The 23,179-nt window shown below is 39.6% G+C and overlaps 1 protein-coding gene across 1 annotated transcript in view; it reads left to right on the top strand.

The window, feature by feature from the left end:
* The window catches only part of rims1a (regulating synaptic membrane exocytosis 1a), a gene marked incomplete at both ends in the record, with an annotated part of 124,027 nt that extends 105,222 nt beyond the window's left edge, over positions 1-18,805 (top strand). The window contains 11 exons of the mRNA XM_079248928.1: positions 1,066-1,131; positions 4,372-4,481; positions 5,448-5,566; positions 8,203-8,357; positions 8,443-8,648; positions 12,135-12,167; positions 15,257-15,413; positions 16,431-16,543; positions 16,704-16,805; positions 16,933-17,072; positions 18,587-18,805. Of these exons, the coding sequence (XP_079105054.1) occupies positions 1,066-1,131; positions 4,372-4,481; positions 5,448-5,566; positions 8,203-8,357; positions 8,443-8,648; positions 12,135-12,167; positions 15,257-15,413; positions 16,431-16,543; positions 16,704-16,805; positions 16,933-17,072; positions 18,587-18,805 (1,420 nt within the window). The remainder of the gene's footprint in view (positions 1-1,065; positions 1,132-4,371; positions 4,482-5,447; positions 5,567-8,202; positions 8,358-8,442; positions 8,649-12,134; positions 12,168-15,256; positions 15,414-16,430; positions 16,544-16,703; positions 16,806-16,932; positions 17,073-18,586) is intronic.
* Positions 18,806-23,179: the final 4,374 nt, after the last annotated feature.

The following is a 23,179-nucleotide window of genomic DNA, read 5'->3' as shown; positions in this document are numbered from 1 at the left end:
TGTCAAGTGACAGGAAATTGTCAACACTTTAAAATGTCAAACTAATAAATAACATGACAGTAGTCGTGATGTTAAATACAAGATAAAATCACCTACTTTTCAGTTTACTTATTAACAAAGTGTAAACTTTGAGATAATACTAGCCAAATGCAATGAGTGCAAATGTAATTTCCAAAGTGGAGCTTGTCCTACTGAAAGTCTCCAAGGCACAGGCAAGTTCCGTTTTGTGTTGTAATTTATCGCTCACAGTGCTAAGAGGTTGCTTGTGCGCACTTTACTTCATGGGTCGTGTTTTTCAGTTTGTAGTTTGGTGACTAGCAGCATTAGTCTTTGGCTGTGATTGTTGTTGCTGTACTTTTTTTCTGTTGACTTTCTATCCTTCCTTCGTGATTTTTAGTGCCAGGTTTGTCCTGCTTGTAACTTTTTACAGTAGTTTGTACTGGCTATGGTGTGAAATCCTCCCTTGCTGGCTTTGCTTCTTGCAGACCACTTTTTTATTCTAGGAATCCACAGCTTCTGTGTTCTCGCATTTTTCCTCTGTCATGAAGAAGTGTTGCTTTTCAAGGTTTTGTGCTGAAAAATTATGTAAAATTCATGATAACCATAATTCATATCATGGGTGTGACTGCTTTTGTGTGTGTGCGTGGGGTGTGTGTGTGTGTGTGTGTCTGTATGGTGTGAACATCATTCTTATTGTCTTCATGACCATGAATGGAGAGTATGGATGCTACTTCCCTCTCAAGAGACTTTCACTCACCTCAGTACAAAGAAGCGGAATACACACACACACTTCTGCACACATACTACTGCACATAGGCACAGTTACAGATGAAGCATGAGTGTGTGACGACCCTTATTTCTATCACCATCATACCATCAATCACAGCATGGCTCCTTTTCCAGATCATAAACTTGTAAGGCCAATGACAACCCCCGACGGTGTCAGGTTCCTCTAAATCTAAATGATTTATCCTTCACCGTGCTCTCTTCCATCCTCATATCTGTTCATTCCATATTTTTATTCTGTTTTGTACTGTTTCTTTTTGCTCATCCACCATTCTCCAGGCAGCCTCAGACCCTGGAACCACCTGAATGTCAGACTTATGGCAGGAAGCTGTCTGACAGTAGCAGGTAAGACATGTACTGTAGGCTCAGCACATGTCAAACATGCTCATTGAGAGGCAGAGCTTGGAGATTCAATAACCACTTCTTGAAGGCTTATAGAGGTTTTAGGTGGCCTATGGGATGTTTTGAGCCTGTGAGTGTGTACTCAGGTTCATTCAAGCCTTTTATGACCATTAGTAGTGCTGAATTTGATGATATAACATTTCTTAGATTTAAATAACATGAGATTTACGTCTAATGAATGAAGTGGTGGGTAAACAAGCCAAAACAGCAAGTGTTTTAAACGAGAATTCATAAACACATGGCGCTTAACGAAATTTTTAGGGACCATGCAATGTCCATTCTTAAAAAGAGGCAGCAGAGCACTAAACAGTGGTGGTCAGTGTGACCACTTCTGTTTTGTTCTTTTCTTTGGTTATTTTTTTGGTTACGTGAGTTATCTGCGCAACACTGGCCCCATGATTTCTGGCGGTGCTTCCCCATTTATAATCCAGATATAATCCTGCAAGCTCTGTGAAAATGCACTGATGTTAGTAAAGGAGGCAGAAGACAGGCAGTGGGTGACGTCCATATGCGTTTTTAATATAATGCATAATGAGACTTTTCGCAGAACTAAAAGTAGATGTGAAATGAGATATGGCTGTTAAAACAAGCAAAAACACAACTAACCAGGGTGGGACTTTAATGCTTTAATTACAATTAATTAATAACAGAGTTTTTAATGTAACAAACAAAAAAAAAGTAATGCATTTAAGTGTGGAACTTTTGTCAGAGTACAGTTTCCTGGTACACCGATTACACTGATGCACACTCTACTTCCGCTACTAGCTTAGCCGCATTAGCACTATATTTAGTGATATTTTGACCCCTCAGTAAGTCTATTTAAAGACAAAACGGGCGTCAACAAATCTAGTGTCTTTTTCTGCTGGTATCAGGGACTTTTTTTTTCTTCTTTGTTAGCAGCAGCTGTGAAGCCCCACCTCTCTCGCTATTTTTTAAATAAGTCCCACCCATACAAATAACAAAATATTTTAAATAATACTTTCGTATTCAGGTCCAGTTTTGTTTGGACGTCTTTGCCACTACAAAGACCTCTTAACTTCCCATTTGTTTTTGTAGATAGACTTTCTAATATCTATTGATTAGTTGATTCAGTCAATCATCTTCCCAAAGATTATATCAGTAAGTTTCCAAAGTTTCCATGTGGCTCTTCCGTGTAACAGACAAAGCAAAAAAAAAAAAAAAAAGCCTAAATAAAGTAAGAAATTTAAGAAGCTAAAAACTTATCAAGTAACGATTGGACTAAAACATGTATGTCCTCCTCTCTGAACTCATGGTGCTGCATGTTACTTGCTTATTAGTTCACACTATAACATGCTGGCTGTACCAGTAATAAACATCAGTGTGGTGCCGTACCAGCTGCATCACATGGTGACAATACCAGTGTACCCCATTAATTAAAATGTCAGTGGTATCTTTAACCAACATGAGCATGTTACAGTTTTGGAAGAAAACCTTTTCTTTTCTCTTTCTTTTATCACCTGCTTCCTCATGTGCATGTTTTTAAGGTGGTAATGTTGGCTGAATTACATTTTCCTGACAGAAAGTTTAACACACAAGGCCCATGTGAATGCGGCAGATATATTTAATTTTTATTTTTATGTGCATATGAACACAGCATGTTCATAGTAATGGAGTTGAATTACTTGAGAAAAATGGAGGAAAAATTACATACACATTATTATACGTGCAATGCGAAAGAAAAGGAAACCAATCCCAGACTTTTTTTATCATTCACTAATCAGCTAAATTTCCATCTGTAGATTCTAAGAATTAAAAACAAGCCAGCGGTTCTACCTACCAAATATGCAAGTTTAGATTTTAGCTGACATTATTTGCACCTGCTGCTTATTCATTTCTTTTCTGCCTTTTTTTTCCTCCTCAACCCCATTTCTGATCCTGCATGCTGCTGCTTACACACTATGCTGTGGGGTTTGTATGACACGTGTGATTGTGCACATTTGTGTGTGTGTCTGTGCATCAGAGTGGAGCCCACCACCACCTCAAAGGGCTTCAGAGGAAAGAAAACTTCACAGCTGCCCCTCGGTAAGGGGATTTAACCCCAACGCCAAACCCTCTGACACAGTGACAGATATTCTTCCATCACCTGTGGAGGGAAACGAAGCATCCCTTCATACTTTTCAGTCTGTGTTTGTGTTTCATCACAGCGTTGGATCTTGCAGTTCTGTGTTTGTTTTTCATCCTATAAGTGTGTGTAGTACTTGATGTCATTTATAAGTGTTAAATGTTTCTTTTGCAAAATGGAGGTCCATTGTTTAAAAGACAATCAATTGATAAGGAAATGGAAAAGGAGGGTGTTGATTGGCATTATTTTCCATTTTCCGTCATTTAAAAAAAAAAAAAGTGATAAATGAAAAGTCATTTTGTATTTCTTCACAGTTTCTTGAGGTCTTTTTGTGAGACTTGATAAGAATGAGTGAACGCCTGCTGACGTGGTTGCTTTTTGTGCTTGAAGATTTTCACCTTGTCTGTTTTCACTGCTGAAATTTGGTTTTGCTGCTCGGTTTGGTGACAGATCTCTTACCGCCAGCCCCTAAACGAGCTTCACCTCACGTCACTGCAGTTTTTATAGTAGCAGCGCTGATGTCGCTCTTCTCCCATTTCCCTGACTTGATGCTTTTTTTCGTATCTACATTAATTCATTTATTTTGTTTGAAGTCTTGCAACTTTAATATTCCTCATCATATCCTAAGTTAAGATGTAAAATTCTCACAGGTTTATCTAAAATGTATTGTTTGGGCTGTCATGATATCTGTATATTGACAACACCTGTCATTTTAACAGAATAAAATACAGATATTGTGTTAAACACGTAAGTGATGCTATTAACTGACATCAGCTCATAAACTCCAAAAAAAGAAAGATGTAATAAACCTAAAAAATAAAGATGAATACTTATTCTTTTCAACATTTAATATTGCAGAAGTGTTATTGTGAATACTTTGTTCTGGCAGTTGTATAGTAACAATCACAAACCATGACAACAACAAATAACTTATGCAATATTGTGTGAAAAAAATTAAGCACCCAGGACACAAATATTTAGAATGTTAAATTCTTCTTCTCGACTTCCATCACTCTTGCTTTTATTTACTTCTCTTCCTCATATTGATTCTCTTTTGTCTGTGCTCTCTGTCTGCTTTGCTTTCATTGCTCCTGTGTTAGGGACCACCTGCAAGGTGGCACGTCTCTTTCCTCCTCAGTGGCGTCCTCGTCAGCGCGCAGAGTGAGGCAGCTCCCGCAGCTTCCACCTCAGAGCAGCACGGTAGAACAAGGTAAGAGAAGGAGGGGGGATCAGGACGTCACATTACCAAAGATTTGGTTTCACTCATCACCCTGATAGAATCTATTCCTCCACTTTTACTGAACCTTACTCAAGTCTTGCAATGTATCCGAGAAAGTCAGCTACAGATGTACAACTGTATGCAGGTGTAGTCTTCTGGTGCTGCAAACACTGTAGCACAAATACCATGAATCCTATATATTATCCACTTTGTTTATAAAAGGAGATAAAAAATATGGCACATATAAATGTACCACTTTACTCAGACATGTTCTACACTCACCGGCTACCTTATTTGTACCATGTTGGACTCCATCGTTTGGAAGTAGCCATCAGCAGATGTATCCGAGAAAGTCAGCTACAGATGTACAATGGTCATAAGACAATGGACATGGTCAGCAAGGAACCCAAATTGTGCCAAGATATCGTGCAATCATCCTGAACCATCAGAACTGAGCCATTCTTTCATGGTGTTTCCACCAAATTCTGATCCTGCCATCTCAACGTTACATCTGGAACAGAGACAGAGAGATCAAGCAACAGTTTCCGGGTTTTGTTGTCCAGTATTGCTGAGTCTGTGTGAATGGTAGCCTAAGTTTTCTGTTCTTAGCTCATCGGAGATGCACCTGGTCGGACCTTCTGCAGCTGTAGCCCCTCTCCAGCCATGCCATGTTTAGAGTCACTTAAATATTCTTTCTTCCTCATTATGATGCTCAGTTTCAACTTCACCACGTCATCTTGACCACATCTACATGTACTGAGTTGCTACTGAGTGATTAGCTGACTGCTTTAACAAGTCCTTGACCAGGTGTTCCTTACAAAGTTGCCAGTTACTCTACATGACTTTCGACTTTGCAAGTCTGACCGAGCCCTAATGTCAGACCATCTCAGCTCATTGTGCCATTCAGCTCCATTTAAAGGGATCTGAATTGATTTCTTGTATTCTTTGCATGAACAGCCCAGATAGCAGAGAAGTGTGTGCGCGACATCACGAAGAGGGTTCATTCTAACCGAACGTCAGTGGCCAGCACTTCCAGCCGGCAGGACCTGGACCGAGCCCTCAAGAATAAGCGTGAGGTACATGCATGCCCCAACCTTCTTCATCCTCAGTCTTCAGTTTTCCTGTCAGTACACTTCAAAACACACTCATCAGGAAAGTGGAGGGGAAAACTAAAGGCTCCAGCCAGCTACCACAAGGCACTAATACCACTGAAGTGCATTATACAGTTATACTGACTGTCTGAGAAAGTAATAAATCATGTGACAGTGACGGGGAAGACCACTCAGTAAAATGAATTGGCTCCAAGTGGGCAGACACTCTGGGATTCACCTAACACAGTGAACATGCTGAATACCCCATTTTTCCATTCCTGTCAGTTTAAAGACAGCAGTGTGACTATCCCACATTTATATGCAAGTTCTCTAACAATTTCCTTTTAGTTTATGTTCTTTTAACATCTTTTTAATGCTTAAAGATGTCTCCTGAATAACTGAAACTGTATCACTGTGACTGTAAAGAAAACGACTAAAATCAATAGTCAGTCCTTTAAAACATCTTCAGAGACGGACAATGTAAGCACAGGCAGCAAAATGTGAAAATGAGAAGTGATTGGGTTTTAAGGCATCAGGTAAATCCTGGAAACCATGGAAAGGAAGGAAATTCATGTCAGCAATAGCTTGCTCTTACAAGCAGCTTGCTCTGTCAGCTCGTAGCTGCTTCAGGCTGCAGTGAATGTTCCAGGATGGTGTTGTGTCCTGCTACAACTATTAACTTGTGATGAGTTAGTAGTGCATCTAAGTGGATGGAAAAAGTATTCACACCCTTTTTTAAATTCTAGGTTGTTTTGATGTAAAAATGGAGACTACAATAAATTGTATCAAAACGTTTCCCATCTTTAATGTGACTGCAACCTGAACAATCCAAGTGGAACATAAACAAATCTGTTAGAGGAAAGATGTGCATGATAAAAAGCATGATTGCTGGGATAGGCTCCAGCTTCCTGTGACCCTGAACTGGACTAAGTGGTTAAGAAAATAGCAGACAAAAAGTTGGTTGCATTAGTCTGAACAGCTTCACACTCATGCTTTGTCAGCCCGTCTTCTTGTCTATCAGTCTTCTTGGCTATCTCCTGGCGAAAATTAAACAGACTCAGATTAACCCAAAATAAAGGTCAGCTGTCTTTGTCCTTTTTCCTGACATTTACTTAGTTTTCTGGCTCACAGACACCATACGATGTATCAAATACAGATACCGGTCAGGAGAAGGGTACAAACAGTTTCCACAGCATTGGATCTGCCATCAAACAATGAATTCATCAAAAAAACTGAGAAAATGTTGGACTTTGCAACGAATGGGAAGTGTCTCCAAAAGCGAGGAAAAGAATAGATGAAAAATTGGTCAGAGAGGCTGATAAGAAACCTAGGAAAGGAGCTGCAGGAATGTGTGAGAAGTCGTGTACTACATGCAACAATCATCTTTCATGTTGTCCACATATCAAGACTATAGGGTAGGGTTATAAGATGGAAGCCTTTTTTGGCAAAATAAAGTCATCTGATCCTGGCAGTCTGGGAAAACGAACAAACAAACAAAAAAAAAACAAAGTCTCAATCAGTCAGTCAGTTATTTTCTTAGCTGCTTTGTCCAATTAAGGGTCCGCAGGGAAGCTGTAGCCTATCCCAGGAACCATTGGGCGACAGACGGTACATCCTGGACAGGTTGCCAGTCCATCACAGACACTAAGTCTCTTGATGGTTTTTTGCCTCATGAAAACCAACATTAAACTTTTTTCCCTCAACGCCTAAAGAAAAAAGCTACTTACCATTTATAAGAACACCATACCTGTGGTAAAGCATGGAGGTAGCAGTATCATGCTGTGGAGTTGCTTTAGTCAAGGTGGAGGAAATTATGAACAGTCCTAAATACAATCAACTTTTGGACTAAAACCTTTGGGTGTCTGCTAGAAAGCAGACATTTCACCTTTCAACATGACAATAACCCCAAACAGTCATCCGAATTAACAAAAGAACTGCTTAACCAGAAGGAAGCAAAAGTTTGTGAAAGTCTAAGGTAGCCTGAAGAATATAGGACCTTACACAAGACCGTGAGAGCGTTTTTGAGGAACAGTGGTACTAAGATGTTCCATACTGATTGCTTCTTACCTAAGGACTGAAGTTTGGCATGAAATCAAAAGCTGCTTCATCATGTATTATTTCAAGGTTCTCCAGACTTATGCAACAAGCTATTGTACTTCATTTTCTCTACTTTATTTCCTGAATGAATTTGTCTCTGATTTGAATTAGAGAGATCATAGCTCACCTTAAAGGTGAGAAATATCTTTAAAAGATTGTTTAAAGTATTTTAAAGCATTTTCTGAACTTTTCTGACTCATTCTTCTGATTTATTTTAATGTCTAATTGACATAAATTGTGTACAATCCTCGAGCTGAAGCTGAAAACTGCACTTAACTTTTTGTTTCAGCTCATGTAACAGTAATAATTTTAATCTTTGAGCTGAAATCCCCCCCTCCTTTTATGTTTTATGTTATGATTAGCTTGTTTGGCAGCAACATTAAAATAGACACTAAATGTGAAAAACCTGTTCATGATTCTTCTTAGATTTTATCCTTCCTCATTCACTTGTCTTTAATCCGGTGTGTGAAGGTGGTGTTAAGTATTTCACTATCTTATTTTTCTATGATCTGTGTTTCCAGCAGCTCTACAAGGACCAGAGGAGAAGTAGTGAAAATGTTTCCCATAAATCTTCAGACGGTGATGTCAGCGACGAGTCAGCCATCTCTCGAACCAGCAGTGAATCTCGCATAAGTAGCAACATTTCCATCCAGTCAGAGAGACACCGTGGACGTTTCAGGTACAGATACACATATATTTACAGTCCAACGTGGCCTCTCTACAAACAAATACCTATTAAATGTGTACAATGTGATAATCAGCAGAGCTATGCGTTCATCGGGCCGCCACATGATGAAGGGCGCCAGTGTGAGCGGTGAGATCTATGGCATGGAGCATGCGGACGGCAGCCAATCAGACACGGCACTAGGGAGCCTGGGGATCAAGAAGCGGCGCTCGAGCCTGACTAAACGTTTCGCCTCCATCCTGCCATCGAATCGGAGTCAGAGTACCTCACAGCTCAGCCAGACAGGTCAGAGAACAGCCTGAAGGACAGACTAAGGAGTCATTACACGCTTAGAGAGACCAGAGGAAGCAAAAGCTGGAAAATCAAACTGAAGCTTTTAACTTTTGTCTGACAATCTCTTTGATTTTTTTTTTCTTTATTATCAAAAAGTATTAAAGAGCAAAACTCATCCTGAGCATCTGTTTAAACCTAATTTATCATAACATTAGGTTATTTTAATGCAACAAACAGAATATTACTGACAGAATGAGGTTTCTCTCAGAAAAGCCAGGACCTGTATCTGGGAGGCTTCTTTCTAAAACATGCAGCATAAAACATTTCTTTTCAACCTGAGTAGAGAGTTTACCAACATCGCAAAAACATATCTAGCTAGCTTGGACTTCCAGCTGTCCTTTAACAAAATAACTGCTGTTTGAAACATCAACAATACAGGAACTCTAAAAATAATTAAAACAACAGTATCTATCTGAGATTAAATACAGATTCTTCTAGAGGAGCCGTCCATTAGACGGTTATAATGCACGATGCGGAGTCAAGAACACCATGACGTGCAACGGAGGTATATAGTTATTCCTCTGAAAAGTGCATTATAAACGTCTAATGCATGGTCCGAGTTGTTTATACCATGGTCCCACACAGTAAACATTTTATAATTAATTTATATTTCTTTTTTTACAACACTTGCTAATAATGCTAAAGTATAGGAACTATTTCATGTTGGCCGTGATGTACTTTTTATGCTAAACAGCTGCTGTCAGGCTAAAGCGCATTTCTCTTATTCACCTGTAAAAAGACAGCTGATCTGAACCAGCTGGTTATCGCGTTGCTACGTTGATGACCTGTAAAGGAGGGGCGCTCACTACTTTACTTATTATTCATCAAATGTTTTATTTCAGCCAAAAATATTAAAATTCACCTCACAATCCATACCATGGCACGTTTCTCTCACTCACCTGTTAAAAAACAGCTTATCTGAATCAGCTGATTGACGCGTTGCTATGGTGACATAACAGAGGAATATTACAGTGATTGAACTTGCCGAACCACATGTGCGTTTATACCAAAATAATGCTCGACAGTTGTCATTAAAATTATCACTGACCATGGTATAACTAAATAAAAAACAGCAACCTCATGCAAAGTAATTATGTTTGTGCAAGAAGATTGAGATTATCTATCAAAGTTTTCCATTTCCATTTTTCTCATGAAAATAGTGTAACATTCAGTGAATTCTGTTTTACTTGTCATGCTACCAACTTAAGTAGTACACACTCAAAACCACTGCAAATGCCACAATAACACTTTATTTCAGTGTGACTATTATGTAAAACCTTCTTTTGAACCTGCACCATTCAACCCAGTTCTGGTGTGTTGGTGGTGAAACACAAGATGTTTTCTACTGTCTGAAACTTTTTATGACTGCCTGGCAAATATTTGGAGGGAATGATTCTTCTTCTACTGTCCTTCCCAACTTATGGTGGCTGGGAAGTGCAAAACAAATTAAAATTTCAAAACACATTTCAAAATAAAAGAAAATAAAAGAAACAAATATATATTTCAGGAAACACTTTTGCCCTTTCTGCGTAAAGCTGCCTTTTGTTAATTTGTTCTGGGATTTGTAAAAGTGTTCTGCTAATTATAGATTGTCTCAGCTCTTTCAAAAGTGTTTCCTGAAATATAAATTTGTTTCCTCAAATAGGAATTTGTTTTCTTCATTTTTTTTCCTAAAATGTATATTTGTTTCCTAAAAATGCAAAAATGTTTCTTGAAATATGAATTTGTTTTAAAAATGTATATTTGTTTCTTAAATAGAGAATTTGTTTTTTTTATTTTATTGTTTGTTTTTTTTTTAAATTACACTTGGTTTTTTAAATTGAAATTTGTTTTTTATATTGTGAATTGGTCATCAAAATGTAATTTTGTTTTTTAATTTTGAAATGTGTTTTTTGACATTTTAATTTGTTTTGCACTTCCCAGCCACCATACCAACTCTAAACATAACATCACAAGCAATAACACACTGATTATGTGTAACTTTTTTTTCCTTCCTTCTTCCAAGATGGTTAAGATGTCATCTTTAATGAAACATGACTCTATGAGTAATTTTTATGATTAATAATTAGTCTTTGTGTTTATACTAAGTCCCTCTGCAAGGGGGGCTTTAATGAGATCACAGAACATGCGTCCTTATAGTTACATTATATAAGAAAACTATTGTCTGGCCTCAAATGTTTCAGTCTTTCCTTGTATCTGATGTACAAGGTAACTTTCAGCCTGAGTCCATTTATTTATTTTAAAGGGATTACAGTCTGACGTGATTACCAGTGTGATAAAAGCAGTCCAACACTGACTCCAGTGGTTAAAAATCACCCTGAGCTACAAAGACATCCTTATAACAAGCTAAGCTGATAAACTACATGTGGTCAGCAACAAGATTCACCACTGCTATTACTGAGATCATCAGCATGAATGAAAGGTTGATAAAACAACAGATTGTGTTGGATTTGGCTGTAAGTATGCTTGGAGATGTTTCCTTTCAAAGGACTCCAACAGGTGAACCTAAATCTGTTGTCAGACTCCTTGCTATCAATAGATTGATAAAACATTATTAAATCACATCAAATCAGCTAATGACCTGCAGTATTTTTATTTTTACATTACCACAGAAAGGACTGCTGTTCAGCTGAAAGCCATCAACAGGTACATAGGAGGGCAAGGGAGTTACTTTCCCTCTTCCCTTTAGACACTAGTGTGTCTGCATGGGTGGGTAGTTTTGGTTGACGGTCACAGCAAAAGATTTGTCAAACTATAAAACCAAAACTCTCTCCATCCAGCAGCGCGTAAACAAACTGGAGCTCCGTTTTCCTGATGGCTTTTCAAAATAGTTTCATGGACTGGAAAATCTACCTTTTTCTTTCAGAAAGGATTTTCTGCAAATTCTCCGCAGTTTAAAGTCTCTGCGGTCTGTAAAAAGATTCCACTTTTTGGCTGATGTTTTCAGCACTAATAAGTATGGTTGTCATAAAATCCCACTGCACAGCCAGGCTCACCTCGCATTACAGGTGTGAAGCAGCATATCATTTGGAAGCCAGTGCATCTTCTGCAAAAAGAACAATGTAAATGTGCTGCAAAATCTTTGCAAGGTGCAGAATTTTTTTTTGTTATTATGATACTATAGTTTACTGGACAAATACAAGAATATGAAACAGTTTCAGACATGCTTTCTAGGATACCTTTAGCAGGACATGAGCTTAGGGTGAAATTTTTAAAGGAAAACACAGTTCCCAAAACAAACATTGTTTAGAAACGTAACGTTAACATGCTTGTTTGGACTGTGAACTGGATGAAAAACAATCTGGTCTTAGACTTACTTAAAGGAGTTAGGCAGCTTTATACATAATAGCTATGGTGAATCATGAGGTTTTTTTTTTTGTTTTTTTTTTAAATGTGCAATTAATTGTTTCTTGGATTTGTTGTTGTGTGTTATTTCAGAGGCAGCGGGTAAGGCGACGGACAGACAGAAAGGTAAAGCAAAAGGCAGGAAGTCAGACACTAGAGGGAACAGCACAGAAATGACAGGAAGAAAGTTGACATAAGACTACTGACAGGATGTCCAAGCTGACTTACTGTATGGTTATTATAAAAAGAATATTCTATTATATTCAGCAGGAGGATGAACATTTAGAAAAGTTCCCTTAAAATGTGGGACAATGCGTAAATAAAAACAATGCAAGGATTTTCAAATCTCATAAACCCATATTTTATTCCCAATAAAACATACAGAACACGTCAGATGCTGAAACAGAGACAGTTTCCCATTGTGCAGTATTCCCTAACCCTAACCCAACATCTGGACTCTTCTCCTGTGAAGCCATGCTGTTGTGATGGAAGCAGCATGTGGTTCAGCAATGTCCTGCTGAAATCTGCAAGGTCTTCCCTGGAAGAGACGTTGTCTGGATGGGAGCACATGCTCGAATTTTTAGACTTTAGACTATCACTTAGTAGGCAGTACACAGAATACAACATGACAACTCAGCAAGGACTGCAGACATCATGCTTTTTCTACAACAAGCCTTCCTTCACTGCAACACCCCATATCGACACCCTGAGGACACTGAGGAGAGGTATTTGTACAGTGAATGTGTAGAATACTGTGATGTTGACATTGCAGTGCGTGTGGTGAACTTGTTACTAGGTTGAGTGAAGCTGGATGTGGGCAGAGCAGTGACTTTTGCTGCAGTGCCGGTTAGTTAAAGTATAGTCTGGTTTTTAATGAAGAGCATGTTAAAAGGTAGGTTGGTTTGGAGGATGCGTTGGTACAATGACAGACGGAGATGTAGAGCAACATGTTGCTCTAAAACCTCTGTGTGCTTTTCAACATTGATGGAGCCTTCAGATGTAGAATCTACCTATAGACACTAATGCAACCTGATGCTGTCAGAGATGCAGGCTTTTGAATTGCCCACTGATAACAAGCTGGATGCTCCTCCTCTTCTTTAGACTACAGGACATGGTGTCCATGGCTTCCCTAAAGGATTTCAGATTTTAATTCATTCAATCATGTTGTGGAATATTTTATGCTATCGATGCTACAGACAGGGCATGACAGCAGCTGATGATGGCAGAAAGGGACTACATTTATTACAGACTAACACAGCTTCAGTGGGACAAGGGAAAGGCCTTCTTCGGGACAAAGCCAGTTGCTTTAGATAGGGATCATCCCTGCAGCGATACTTCTTTACATGGGAAGGCATGTCACAAGTTGCTAATTATACACTGTCCAAGCTGACTGGTGATGTTGATATAGTTGCTATGTTATTTCAACAGATATCATTGTTTACCAGGTGCAGAAGTTGACTTTGGATCAAATCTAACGTCCACAATCACAGAACAGTTTTCTACTTTGATCGTTTAAATGAGCTTTGATCCAGAAGAAGACAACAGTGTTTCTGGATCATTTTCACAGACAGCTTCTTGCCTATATGTGATGCAGATAGTCTGATAAGCTGGGTGTTCTCTCTCCTCTGTAGTTCAGAGGATGTTCTCCCCATGATTATCTTGAAGAATCTCCCTTTTTTTTTTTTTTTTTTTTGTCTGACCACAAACCAGCCCCTCAGGTCAGTGTAAACCAGCAGAGACGACAGCGCTGTCTCTGGATCATGTTGACATCTTTGCATGGTAGAATGTACAACCTTCATTTGTGGATTTCAGGTTTCCCAGACAGTGTTTTCCAGAAGTCCCCCTGAGCCCACACAGTGATTTCAGGTGGAAGATTGTGTCCAGAATGCAGTTTTGACCTCCAGACTTGTCCCATGCACACAAGAGATGCCTCCTGATTTTCTTAACTTTTTCATGTTATTGACTGTCGATGGTCTTTAAGGTCTTCACAATTTTACATTTTGAAACATTTTTCTTAAACTGTTCCAAAATTTTAGACCCTGTTTGTCTCAAAATGGAACTTTTGTCCATATTCACATGTAAGCGACTCTGCCTATCTGAAATGCTCCTTTTATACCCTGCCATGTTACTGACCTGTTGCCAGTTCACCTACTTAGCTGTCAAATGCTCCTCCAGTTGATTTTGATTTTGATCAAATTCAAGATGAACTAATATTTTCCATGAAATAAACATCAGATTTGTTGTTTATGTTCTGTTACAGATAAAATGTGGTTTCATGAGATTTACAAATGATTGCATTTTGTTTGCATTTGCATTTTATACAGCACTTCAGTGTTTTCAGAATCCATTTATAGAAAGAGTTAAATGTAACTTTTATTGTTCCTCTTATTCTACTGAGTTTAGATTCAGTCAAAAAAGCGGTCAAAGATAAAATGACATGAAGCAGAAATTGAGGGGAAGTTAGAGAAGCTAAAGTTCCCAGAAACCCGCGAGCCCTTCCTGAACTCTGTCTCCGGCACGCTTCCTTACTCCACCCTGCTCTTTCACCCTTTTGTTTAAAGGCTGGTTCAGCTCTGGAGGAAGCCTGTTTTTGGTCAATTAAAACTACTCTGACAAGTTAGATTATTGCAAAATATTAATTAAAAGCAAGTCTGATCGAATTTCTGTTCAAAATTAAAACAACAGGCTTTTAAAACGTGCTGAACTCATCCTTTCCAGCTGGATATGTGCTATTTTTTCTTCAACCCTCCAGTTTTTTACCTTTACATCCCGGCTAGAGTTCGAGACCTGAGTGGACTGTCTGAGCAACTTTTTCATTTTGTTTTCCCAAATCTCCTGCAGTGACCTCATCACTTCAAATAACATACATTTGTTCTGCTCAAATGCTATGCTGTAGTTAGCCAAAAGAAGCTCTTTTTTCCAGCTTAAGTTTAAAAACATTTTTATCTTGAACAACAATGTTGGTGAGGTCACCATGGGGTGTATTTTTTGCATGGGCTGGCCTGCATTAAGATAAATCTCACTCAAGTTATCAGGCTTGTCTAAGTTGTTGCTGTATTTTTTTTAGGTTAAATTTTAGCTTGTTTTGTTTCACGCCAGGAAAAAATGTTTAATTTGAGTTTCTGCCAGGAATGAAGAGAGGCCTGATAACTATTGCAATGGAAAATAAAAGCAAACCCTGGTTTAACACCTTTCCTCTGTGTTTGCCTCGGAAGCATCCACAGGTAAGAAGGTTAGTAAGGCCGGCAGCAGCAACATCCAGAGGAGCGTGGAGACGGGCGAGGCGGTGGATTATCCACGAGGAGTATCACCCATGAACCGGCAGGCCAGCAGGGAGTCCAATGATGGCAGCATGAACAGCTCTGAGGGGAAGTAAGTGCACATAAAGAGAAACAGGTCTAGACCAGGGAGGGGTACTGACCAGGAAAAGGTGGCATGTAAATAAGACCTTAAAAAACAAAGATAAAGGAGAAGAAGAGGGGAAGTCTAGATCGGACTAAATAATGAGCTGATTATTTCAGTTAAAGTTGTGAGTTGATATAAAAAGTAAAGCATGTTTGTAAAAGCAAACAGCCAGTGGTATTTTTCATCTTTTGCCATGGATGCTTCCTGTCTGCTGGTGGGAGTGTGTTCCACTTGTCCACACATGTCTGACTCTGTTCACACTGCAGGATAAAGTGGCTCAGATCCATTCTTTTTTTTTCTTTTTTTCTTTTTTTTTTTACAATATTTGACGCATCTCTGATCTTGTGAGTACAGTCTGAACATCACAAGTCTGATCTTTATTTCCCTAAAATCAACCCAGGTTGTTTTCTCATGTGGTACAAAATCGGATTCATATCTGATCTTTTTCAAACAGCCATGTTGCACGAACGCTTTTTATTTTTAATGTCCTTCTTTCCCACATTGGTTGCCTTTCTGCTTTGACTGTGCAAGAACTTCCAAATTAATATACAAACATGTTTGCATCCTTATTTACCTCTGTAAACAAAGCGAGCTGCATGCGACGTTTTGTCCTCTTCTGCGCTGGCAGGTAACTTCCAGACCATGTACGGTCCGCGCAGAACTGTGACTGAGGTTGTTTATAAATTATGTTATGAACAACGACACAAAAAATAGGACTTCTGCAAAAAATCTGATTTGAGCATGAAGGCTTGCAGTGTGATCGTAGTCAAGGTGTGGGCGTCACGGTGGAAGTCAGCTGTGAGACAGAGAACACGTAGCCGCTGTCGTGTAAATCACATAGATAATATCAGACTGTTTATGTTGAAGTGACTTCAGTTGTGACCAGAAAACAAGATAGAAATAAATTACATTTACATTACATGACGGGAGGGGGGCTGAGGCAGGGGAAACGTTGGGTGATGATAACTTGTTGGTGTGTGTCAGTTTGATCTTCTCAGGTATGCGCTTGGGGGCCGACAGTCATTTTAGTGACTTCCTGGATGGGTTAGGCCCTGGTCAGCTGGTTGGCCGGCAAACACTGGCAACACCTGCTATGGGTAAGTTGATGGACTTCTACATCTGCTGTATATCTCATATCCAACATCAGTCTGGTGGGTTGCATCATAGCTAAATAATAAAATTGGTAATAAAGGAAAATTACAGGTTGTTTTTTTGAGTTTTTAAGTGTGTTTATTAATGTGTTCTACACTTGTACAGGTGATGTTCAGCTTGCTTTGATAGATAAGAAAGGTCAGCTGGAGGTGGAGGTGATCAGGGCCCGAGGCCTTACTCCCAAACCAGGCTCCAAATCCCTCCCAGGTAACACAGTGGGATTAAATCCAATTCAGATTGTTGCCACCTAAAGCCATGAGATTCAGTCACATCTTCTTCTTCTTTCACCTTTCCAACATCCCTGCCTGACCTGTCCTTTTAACCCCACCTCCAGCTCCTTACGTCAAGGTGTACCTGCTAGAAAATGGAACATGCAAAGCCAAAAAGAAAACCAAGATTGCACGCAAGACTCTGGAGCCGCTCTACCAGCAGCACCTGCTCTTTGATGAGAGTCCACAGGGCAAGGTGCTTCAGGTATGTTTACATCCCTCTCTGTGGTGGACAATATCCCAGAGCTGGTGACTTGAGACAGGTCAGTTATAAAACTGCCCTGACAAAAACACATTCAAGAGGCAGAAAAACAATCATGTTTGTGTTTTTAGATTAAATGACTTCTGACTTCAGAATTGAGTTCCTTGACTTTCACTAAAGCTGTGATTTTGTCATACATGCAGATTGTAGTTGGGCATTGTTTTGCTGAACAAAGCAAAGCTGTCCCTGGAAAAGGCATCGTTTGAATGGTCTCATGTTGATAGAAAAAAACCTGTGTAACATGCCATCATAGATTCTGACCTTCTAACTTGTGTGTTAATCCGCCTGACAAGACGATTCATCAGCCATAATTTAATAAGAATTTCAGATATTGGTTCATCATATCAGCCGTTCAGTGTTCATAGTCAGCCTTTTTTATTCAAATAAAGTCAAACTTTTAGTAAAAATAATAATTTCTCAGATTCATTGAGCATTTACAGCTTTATCTTTGTAAACACTGTCATTTTTCTGACCTTCTGTACAGATGCTCAACCATGCTGACCTTTTAGTCATCAGATGCTCAACCAGCTTTATTTAACCTGTTCCAGGGTTAGCCGATATCAATCTCACTATTTTTCTTTAGACATTTATTAATTCATTATTTAACCAGGTAACTTTATGTAGGCATACAACATGGATAGATTGATATACATATGACATGTTTGGAAATATCTCTAACATCATATTTATCATAATAGCATGAAATTAATTAGTTGATATGAGAGTTTTTTTTAAACTGTTCAGCGTGCTCATAGTGAAAATTAAAAAGCTGATAGTAGATGGTGATTGCTACAGCAGAAACAAAGAAATTCCAAAGCAAACGATTTACAAATGATTGTATTCTATTTGTACACTTTACACAACTTTACCAGCACTGGTGCATTTAAGAGAAATGTTAAACTTACATGGAGACTTCACGTCAATTACCTCAACTAAAATCTCTTTTATTAACTTTGGCTTTACTTTATTAGAGCCAGCCTCTGCAGAGACGATGTTCATATATTGATCCGGGATAACTAGGTTCAGCGCTACATCTGCATAATTCCAGAGAAATGTTTATATTCATCCTGAAAGTAGATTTTTTTTTGGGTTTTGTTTTGTTTAGTCTTTTTCAGGCAAGCCAGAAACTTTTTTCATTTGTGTAATGTGCCATCATCATTTCTTCTTCACCAGTAACATGCAGTATATACTGGTATTTAACAAATCTCCTTTCGATATGACTCCAGAAGTATTATAATTGACCTTGTAGTTGCAGATCATTATGGGTCTGAGTTTTAAAGCACAGGTATAGAAAGTAGGGGCAGAGACCTCTCTAGAATGTTTTAAAGTGGATTTATCTATCAACTTTAAACCCTTTTTCAATTCAGAAGCTTTTTAAACACCAAAAGTTGATGTTTGTTACTATTTTTGTGTCTCTCCAGCTCAACACTGACTAACTGCGCGATCCTCTCTTGTAGGTGATAGTATGGGGCGACTATGGACGACTGGATCACAAATGTTTCATGGGTGTAGCACAGATCCTGTTGGAGGAGCTGGACCTGTCAAGCACGGTGATTGACTGGTACAAACTGTTTCCACCATCCTCGTTGGTGGACCCCACATTAGCTCCGCTTACGCGGCTAGCATCTCAGACATCACTGGACAGCTCAGGACCGCCGCCGGGCGTTCGGTCCTAGTGACCGAATGGCGACTTCCTACTCCCAAATACCCCTGAAATGATCAGATAATGGACCACAACTGCTGGACCACAACTGAGCAGAGGGTGGAAACGCCCCGAGGACGACACCAAGAAGCCCTCGATCAACCAATGAAAAGCCAGACAGAGAGACAGGGACTTAGCAAGAGCGAGAGAGAGAAAAGAGAGAGGGAGAGACAGAACTAGCCAATCAAAGCTTAACTGGAGTCCGACAATCACGTCTCACACCTTCCCTCTTCCTCCTCCGTACACATTCTTGTTTTCAGCGTCGCTTTCTTTGTTTTCTCCACCGAGCTGCAGCTATGGAGGTTCCTGTCCAATATTCTTCACTTCTCTCCATCATTGCTTTGATTCCTCCTTAATTCCTAGTATCAGAGCACCCGATCAAAGTGGAATCCTCCGCCTGGTTGCCCTCCGGTCAGTGAGAGTAGAAATGACCAGTAGGCCACAGGGAAGAGTCGGTTTAGTAAGTAGCAAACTGTTGCAGCTTCATGCAACTATGTAGCCAAGGTTGGCTGCTGTCACTGCAGGTGTTGTCATAGTAACCAAGTCATAGAAGAAGCATGAGGGGCAGCAGTTTGGCAGGACATGGCAGGAACGTGAGCCTGCTCGTACATGTGCACACTAAGGAAAAAAATCAAAGGAAGCACAAAAAAGCCAGAGTCCTTCATTCAGACAAAATGGCAAAAACATTTGTGTTTAAAAACAGAGAGCAGAGAAAAGTGAGGCCAAATGAGACATTAGCTTCTTATTTTCTTATGTAGGATCATATTTTTTACTGCTTTGTTTCCCTTAAGAGTTCAGAACGGTACCACAAGGTGCAGACTCCCTCTGTATATGTGTACGTTTGGTTTTTCGAGCAGTGTCGCACCAAAGGCCGAAGATAAAGGTCTGGTCACATTTGCTTGGATTCCCTCTTCACTCAACCCTCTTCCTTCCAACCCCCCCTCCCCCTTCAAACTCCCCCTGTTGGAGGGAGCAGCATGACTCGGGGACGTGGCGCCCTGGCCCCAAGCTGCATGCACGTTTCTTTCGTTCCGTTTGTTTCGTTCTTTTGTTTCGTTCTCTACTTTTTTGTAAAATGGAAAGACGAGACAAATTAACAAACAATTCTCAAAAAACAAAAAGAGAAAAAAAGACTAGACTATGTGTGTTAGTTCCACATACTTTTAGGCCAGCTTGTATGTTGCATGTTCTTGTACAGTTTGCTCGTACTGAATATGAATACAGAGAAAAGCCAAGCCATCCCCGCCCCCTAACAGGAGCGGACCAATAGCGGGGGGATCAACTCCACCAAGGCCACGCCTACCACTTTGGGTCTAAATATCCATTTTAGAAAGTCTCCAGAAAAGGAAAAAATAGTCTTTGTTTCAGTTTTTCTTTAAACCCTATGAACAACAGTGCTGTTCTGTAGTACTGAGCATACTCGAGCCCCTGCCGTATCTGAGGATGTAGGTGTCTAAAACTGTAGTTGAAGACAGGTGGGGCTAGAGACAGAGATATAGAATGTGTGTATAACAGCTAAATGTATATGAAGTATCAATATGAGTTTGACAGAAATTATAAAGATATAGTTATATGAATATAAAAAGAGTGTATCAGATTTAACACCCGTTACCAACAAACACGCACACACACACCTTGTACATACAAATCAGGATGAGCGGCTTGAACTTAAGTTATGACCAAACAAAACATCACTGACACACAAACATTCCTGGTCTTGTTGAGGGGAATTTGCTTCTGGTGCTTGAGCTGCTGAGCGGCATTGAGCCACAAGGTGAGGGGGGGGGTGATAAGAAGGCCTTTGTTTTGGACCCAAAAGCAGATAAAGAAGCAGAATCAATTGGAACAAAGTTGGGTTTTTCCTCCTTAAGTCATCCTTTTTCCCTGTTTATGACTATGGTTTGGACTGGACTTCTAAAGCCAATGAGAAATCTGGTTTTGCAGACATATTTTGCAAATGTTTCCGTTCATCCTTGGCGGTGTGGCCGACTGCCCTTTCCTTTGTCAGTATTACTTCAGGAATACTGATTGTTTACAGCCCATGGCTCCCAAACCACGATTCTTAATGGAAGACGAAGTATTCACTGCAACAGTTCTTGTTTGTATAACAGATGTGGCTCTACTGATGTGTATGTTTTATATTCAAGAGTTCATTTTTATTATTTACAAATAAAAGACTGTGTGGAAGAAGAATGGTTGTTTTTTCTTTTTTAACACGATAGTCTCAGCTTATTTGGTAAGTTTCTGCTCTGTTCTAGATGCAAGTTAGAGAGCAGAGAGATTTACAGTACCTTGCTTGCACCAGGTTGACCCCCCTGCAGGTGAACCTGCAGAACTGCATTCAGTCTTTGTGTTGGATATCCAGCAAGGTGTTCATGCAAATTTTTAGGCTGTACATCCATGATGAGAATCTCCCATTCTACCACACACATCCCAAAGCTGCTCTGTTGGACTGAGATCTGGTGACTGTGGAGGCTGTTGGAGGACAGTGGACGTCATGTTAAAGAAAGCTGGAGTTTATTCGACCTTTATGACATGGTGCATCATCCTGCTGGAAACTTCCATCAGAAAATGCTACACTGTAATCATAAAGAGAAGGACATGGTCAGCAGCAATACTCTGGTAGGGTGTGGTGGTTAAACCATGCCATATTGGCACAACAGGACTCAAAAGTGTGCTGAGAAAATGTCCCCCTAACCATTACACCTTCCATGTTGTTTCCAACAATTTCTGATATCTAAACATTTTATTATAATATCTGAATGTGCAGCTGAAGACTTGTCAGACCAGGCAACGTTTTTCTGTCTTCTGTTGTCCAGTTTTGGCGATTCTGCTGCCATCTTGTGGTCATTCTGAGAATTACATATCTCTGGAAATTACACGTCTGTCGATGAACTGCTTCATAACAGAACAGGAAGCATGGAAATGTCACAAGTTGCACATCCCTAGCAGAGGTGCATAAAGTAGAAATAAAAAGAAGTCCTGTCCGGCAGCTCTTTCCAACCAGTCACTAAACCAGTTGAATTTAATTAGCTCAGCTCCACTGCAAGGCAGATGAGCCTGTTGGTGAAAAGACCTGTTTTAAATCCATTGGTAGATCCAAAAACATGGTAAGACTTCTACTTTGTTTACTTCTACTTCTACTTCTACTTCTACTTTATACACCTGTGATCCCAAGGTAGCTAAAAAGTTTTCCTTCATCAGAGCAGAACTTTATTAACTTTATTTTGAAAGTCTTTTACCAAAATCCTTTTAGAAAATCTATTGCAGTATACTTAGCATGTTTTCATTTCTGAATGCATCCAAAAGGCAAGGCTAAAGGTAAAATTTGAAATGGACTTCTGCGTAGTTTGCACAGCTTCATGCAGGTGAGACAACAGTTTCCAAGCGCTGCTTCAGTTGGATGCTTGGTGAACCTTCTCTTTCTTCAACCATTTCTCTTCTTTTTCAGCATTACTGATCATTTCTTCAGCTATGAACAATTTACCAGACTTACCTGACTAACAGGAGCTCTTCTGTTATTCTAGGTCAGTGCTCTTCTGCTGCATGTCCCCTCAATTATGGGGTTCCCCAGGGATGAATCTCGGCACCTGTCCTTTTCTCCCTATACATGTTTCCCCAGGGCTCTATTTTTAAAAAGCAAAACGTTTATTTCCACTGTTTTGCAGATGACATTCAAGTTTATCTGCCTGTAACTGCCAGTCATAGTAAGTCTACAATGAAAATGTTACAGGACTGTCTGCACAATGTGCATTCATGGATGGTGGCTAATTTTCTAAACTTAAATCGAAATAAAACAAAATGGTTTTTGGCCAAACAAACCCTCTGCACGGACATGACTGTGTTATTGGTCCACTGTCCTCCCATTCCCATCCCCTGCAAGGAACATTGGGGTGATTTTTTTTATGGCATGTTTAAGTTTAACAAACAAATCGGTTGTGTTGTTAATTCAAGCTTTTTTTCAGCTGAGAGTTCTTTAAAAAATAAAGCAGTATCTTCCCCGGGATCATTTAGAAAGAGCAATTCATGTTAATTTGAATTGAATTGATTTGAACCAGGCCACTACGCTGCCAGCACAGTGCTTCACTATGAAGTGGTGAGCAATGATTTTGCACAAGTCCGTATACTCTGTTGTCTTTTTGTTTGTTTTGATTTGCATTTTTGAGATCAAGGTATCCCCTTCCGTATGTTTCACAAAAATAGGACTTCAATGCCTGAAAGCAACGCTGCTGAATTTTGGCAAAGTTTCTCAGCGAGCAGTTTCCTAACAATGGTAAATTCAGCACCCATCTTGCATTGTGTCAGTCCAATACTGACTCATCTTATTTCTGTCTCTGTCACTAAGCTG

The sequence above is a fragment of the Telmatherina bonti genome (assembly GCF_933228915.1).
Source record: "Telmatherina bonti genome assembly, chromosome: 11".
Classification (NCBI taxonomy): Eukaryota; Metazoa; Chordata; class Actinopteri; order Atheriniformes; family Telmatherinidae; genus Telmatherina; species Telmatherina bonti.
The sequence above is the reverse complement of the archived record's forward strand: the minus strand, read 5'-3'. Positions and strand labels throughout refer to the sequence as shown.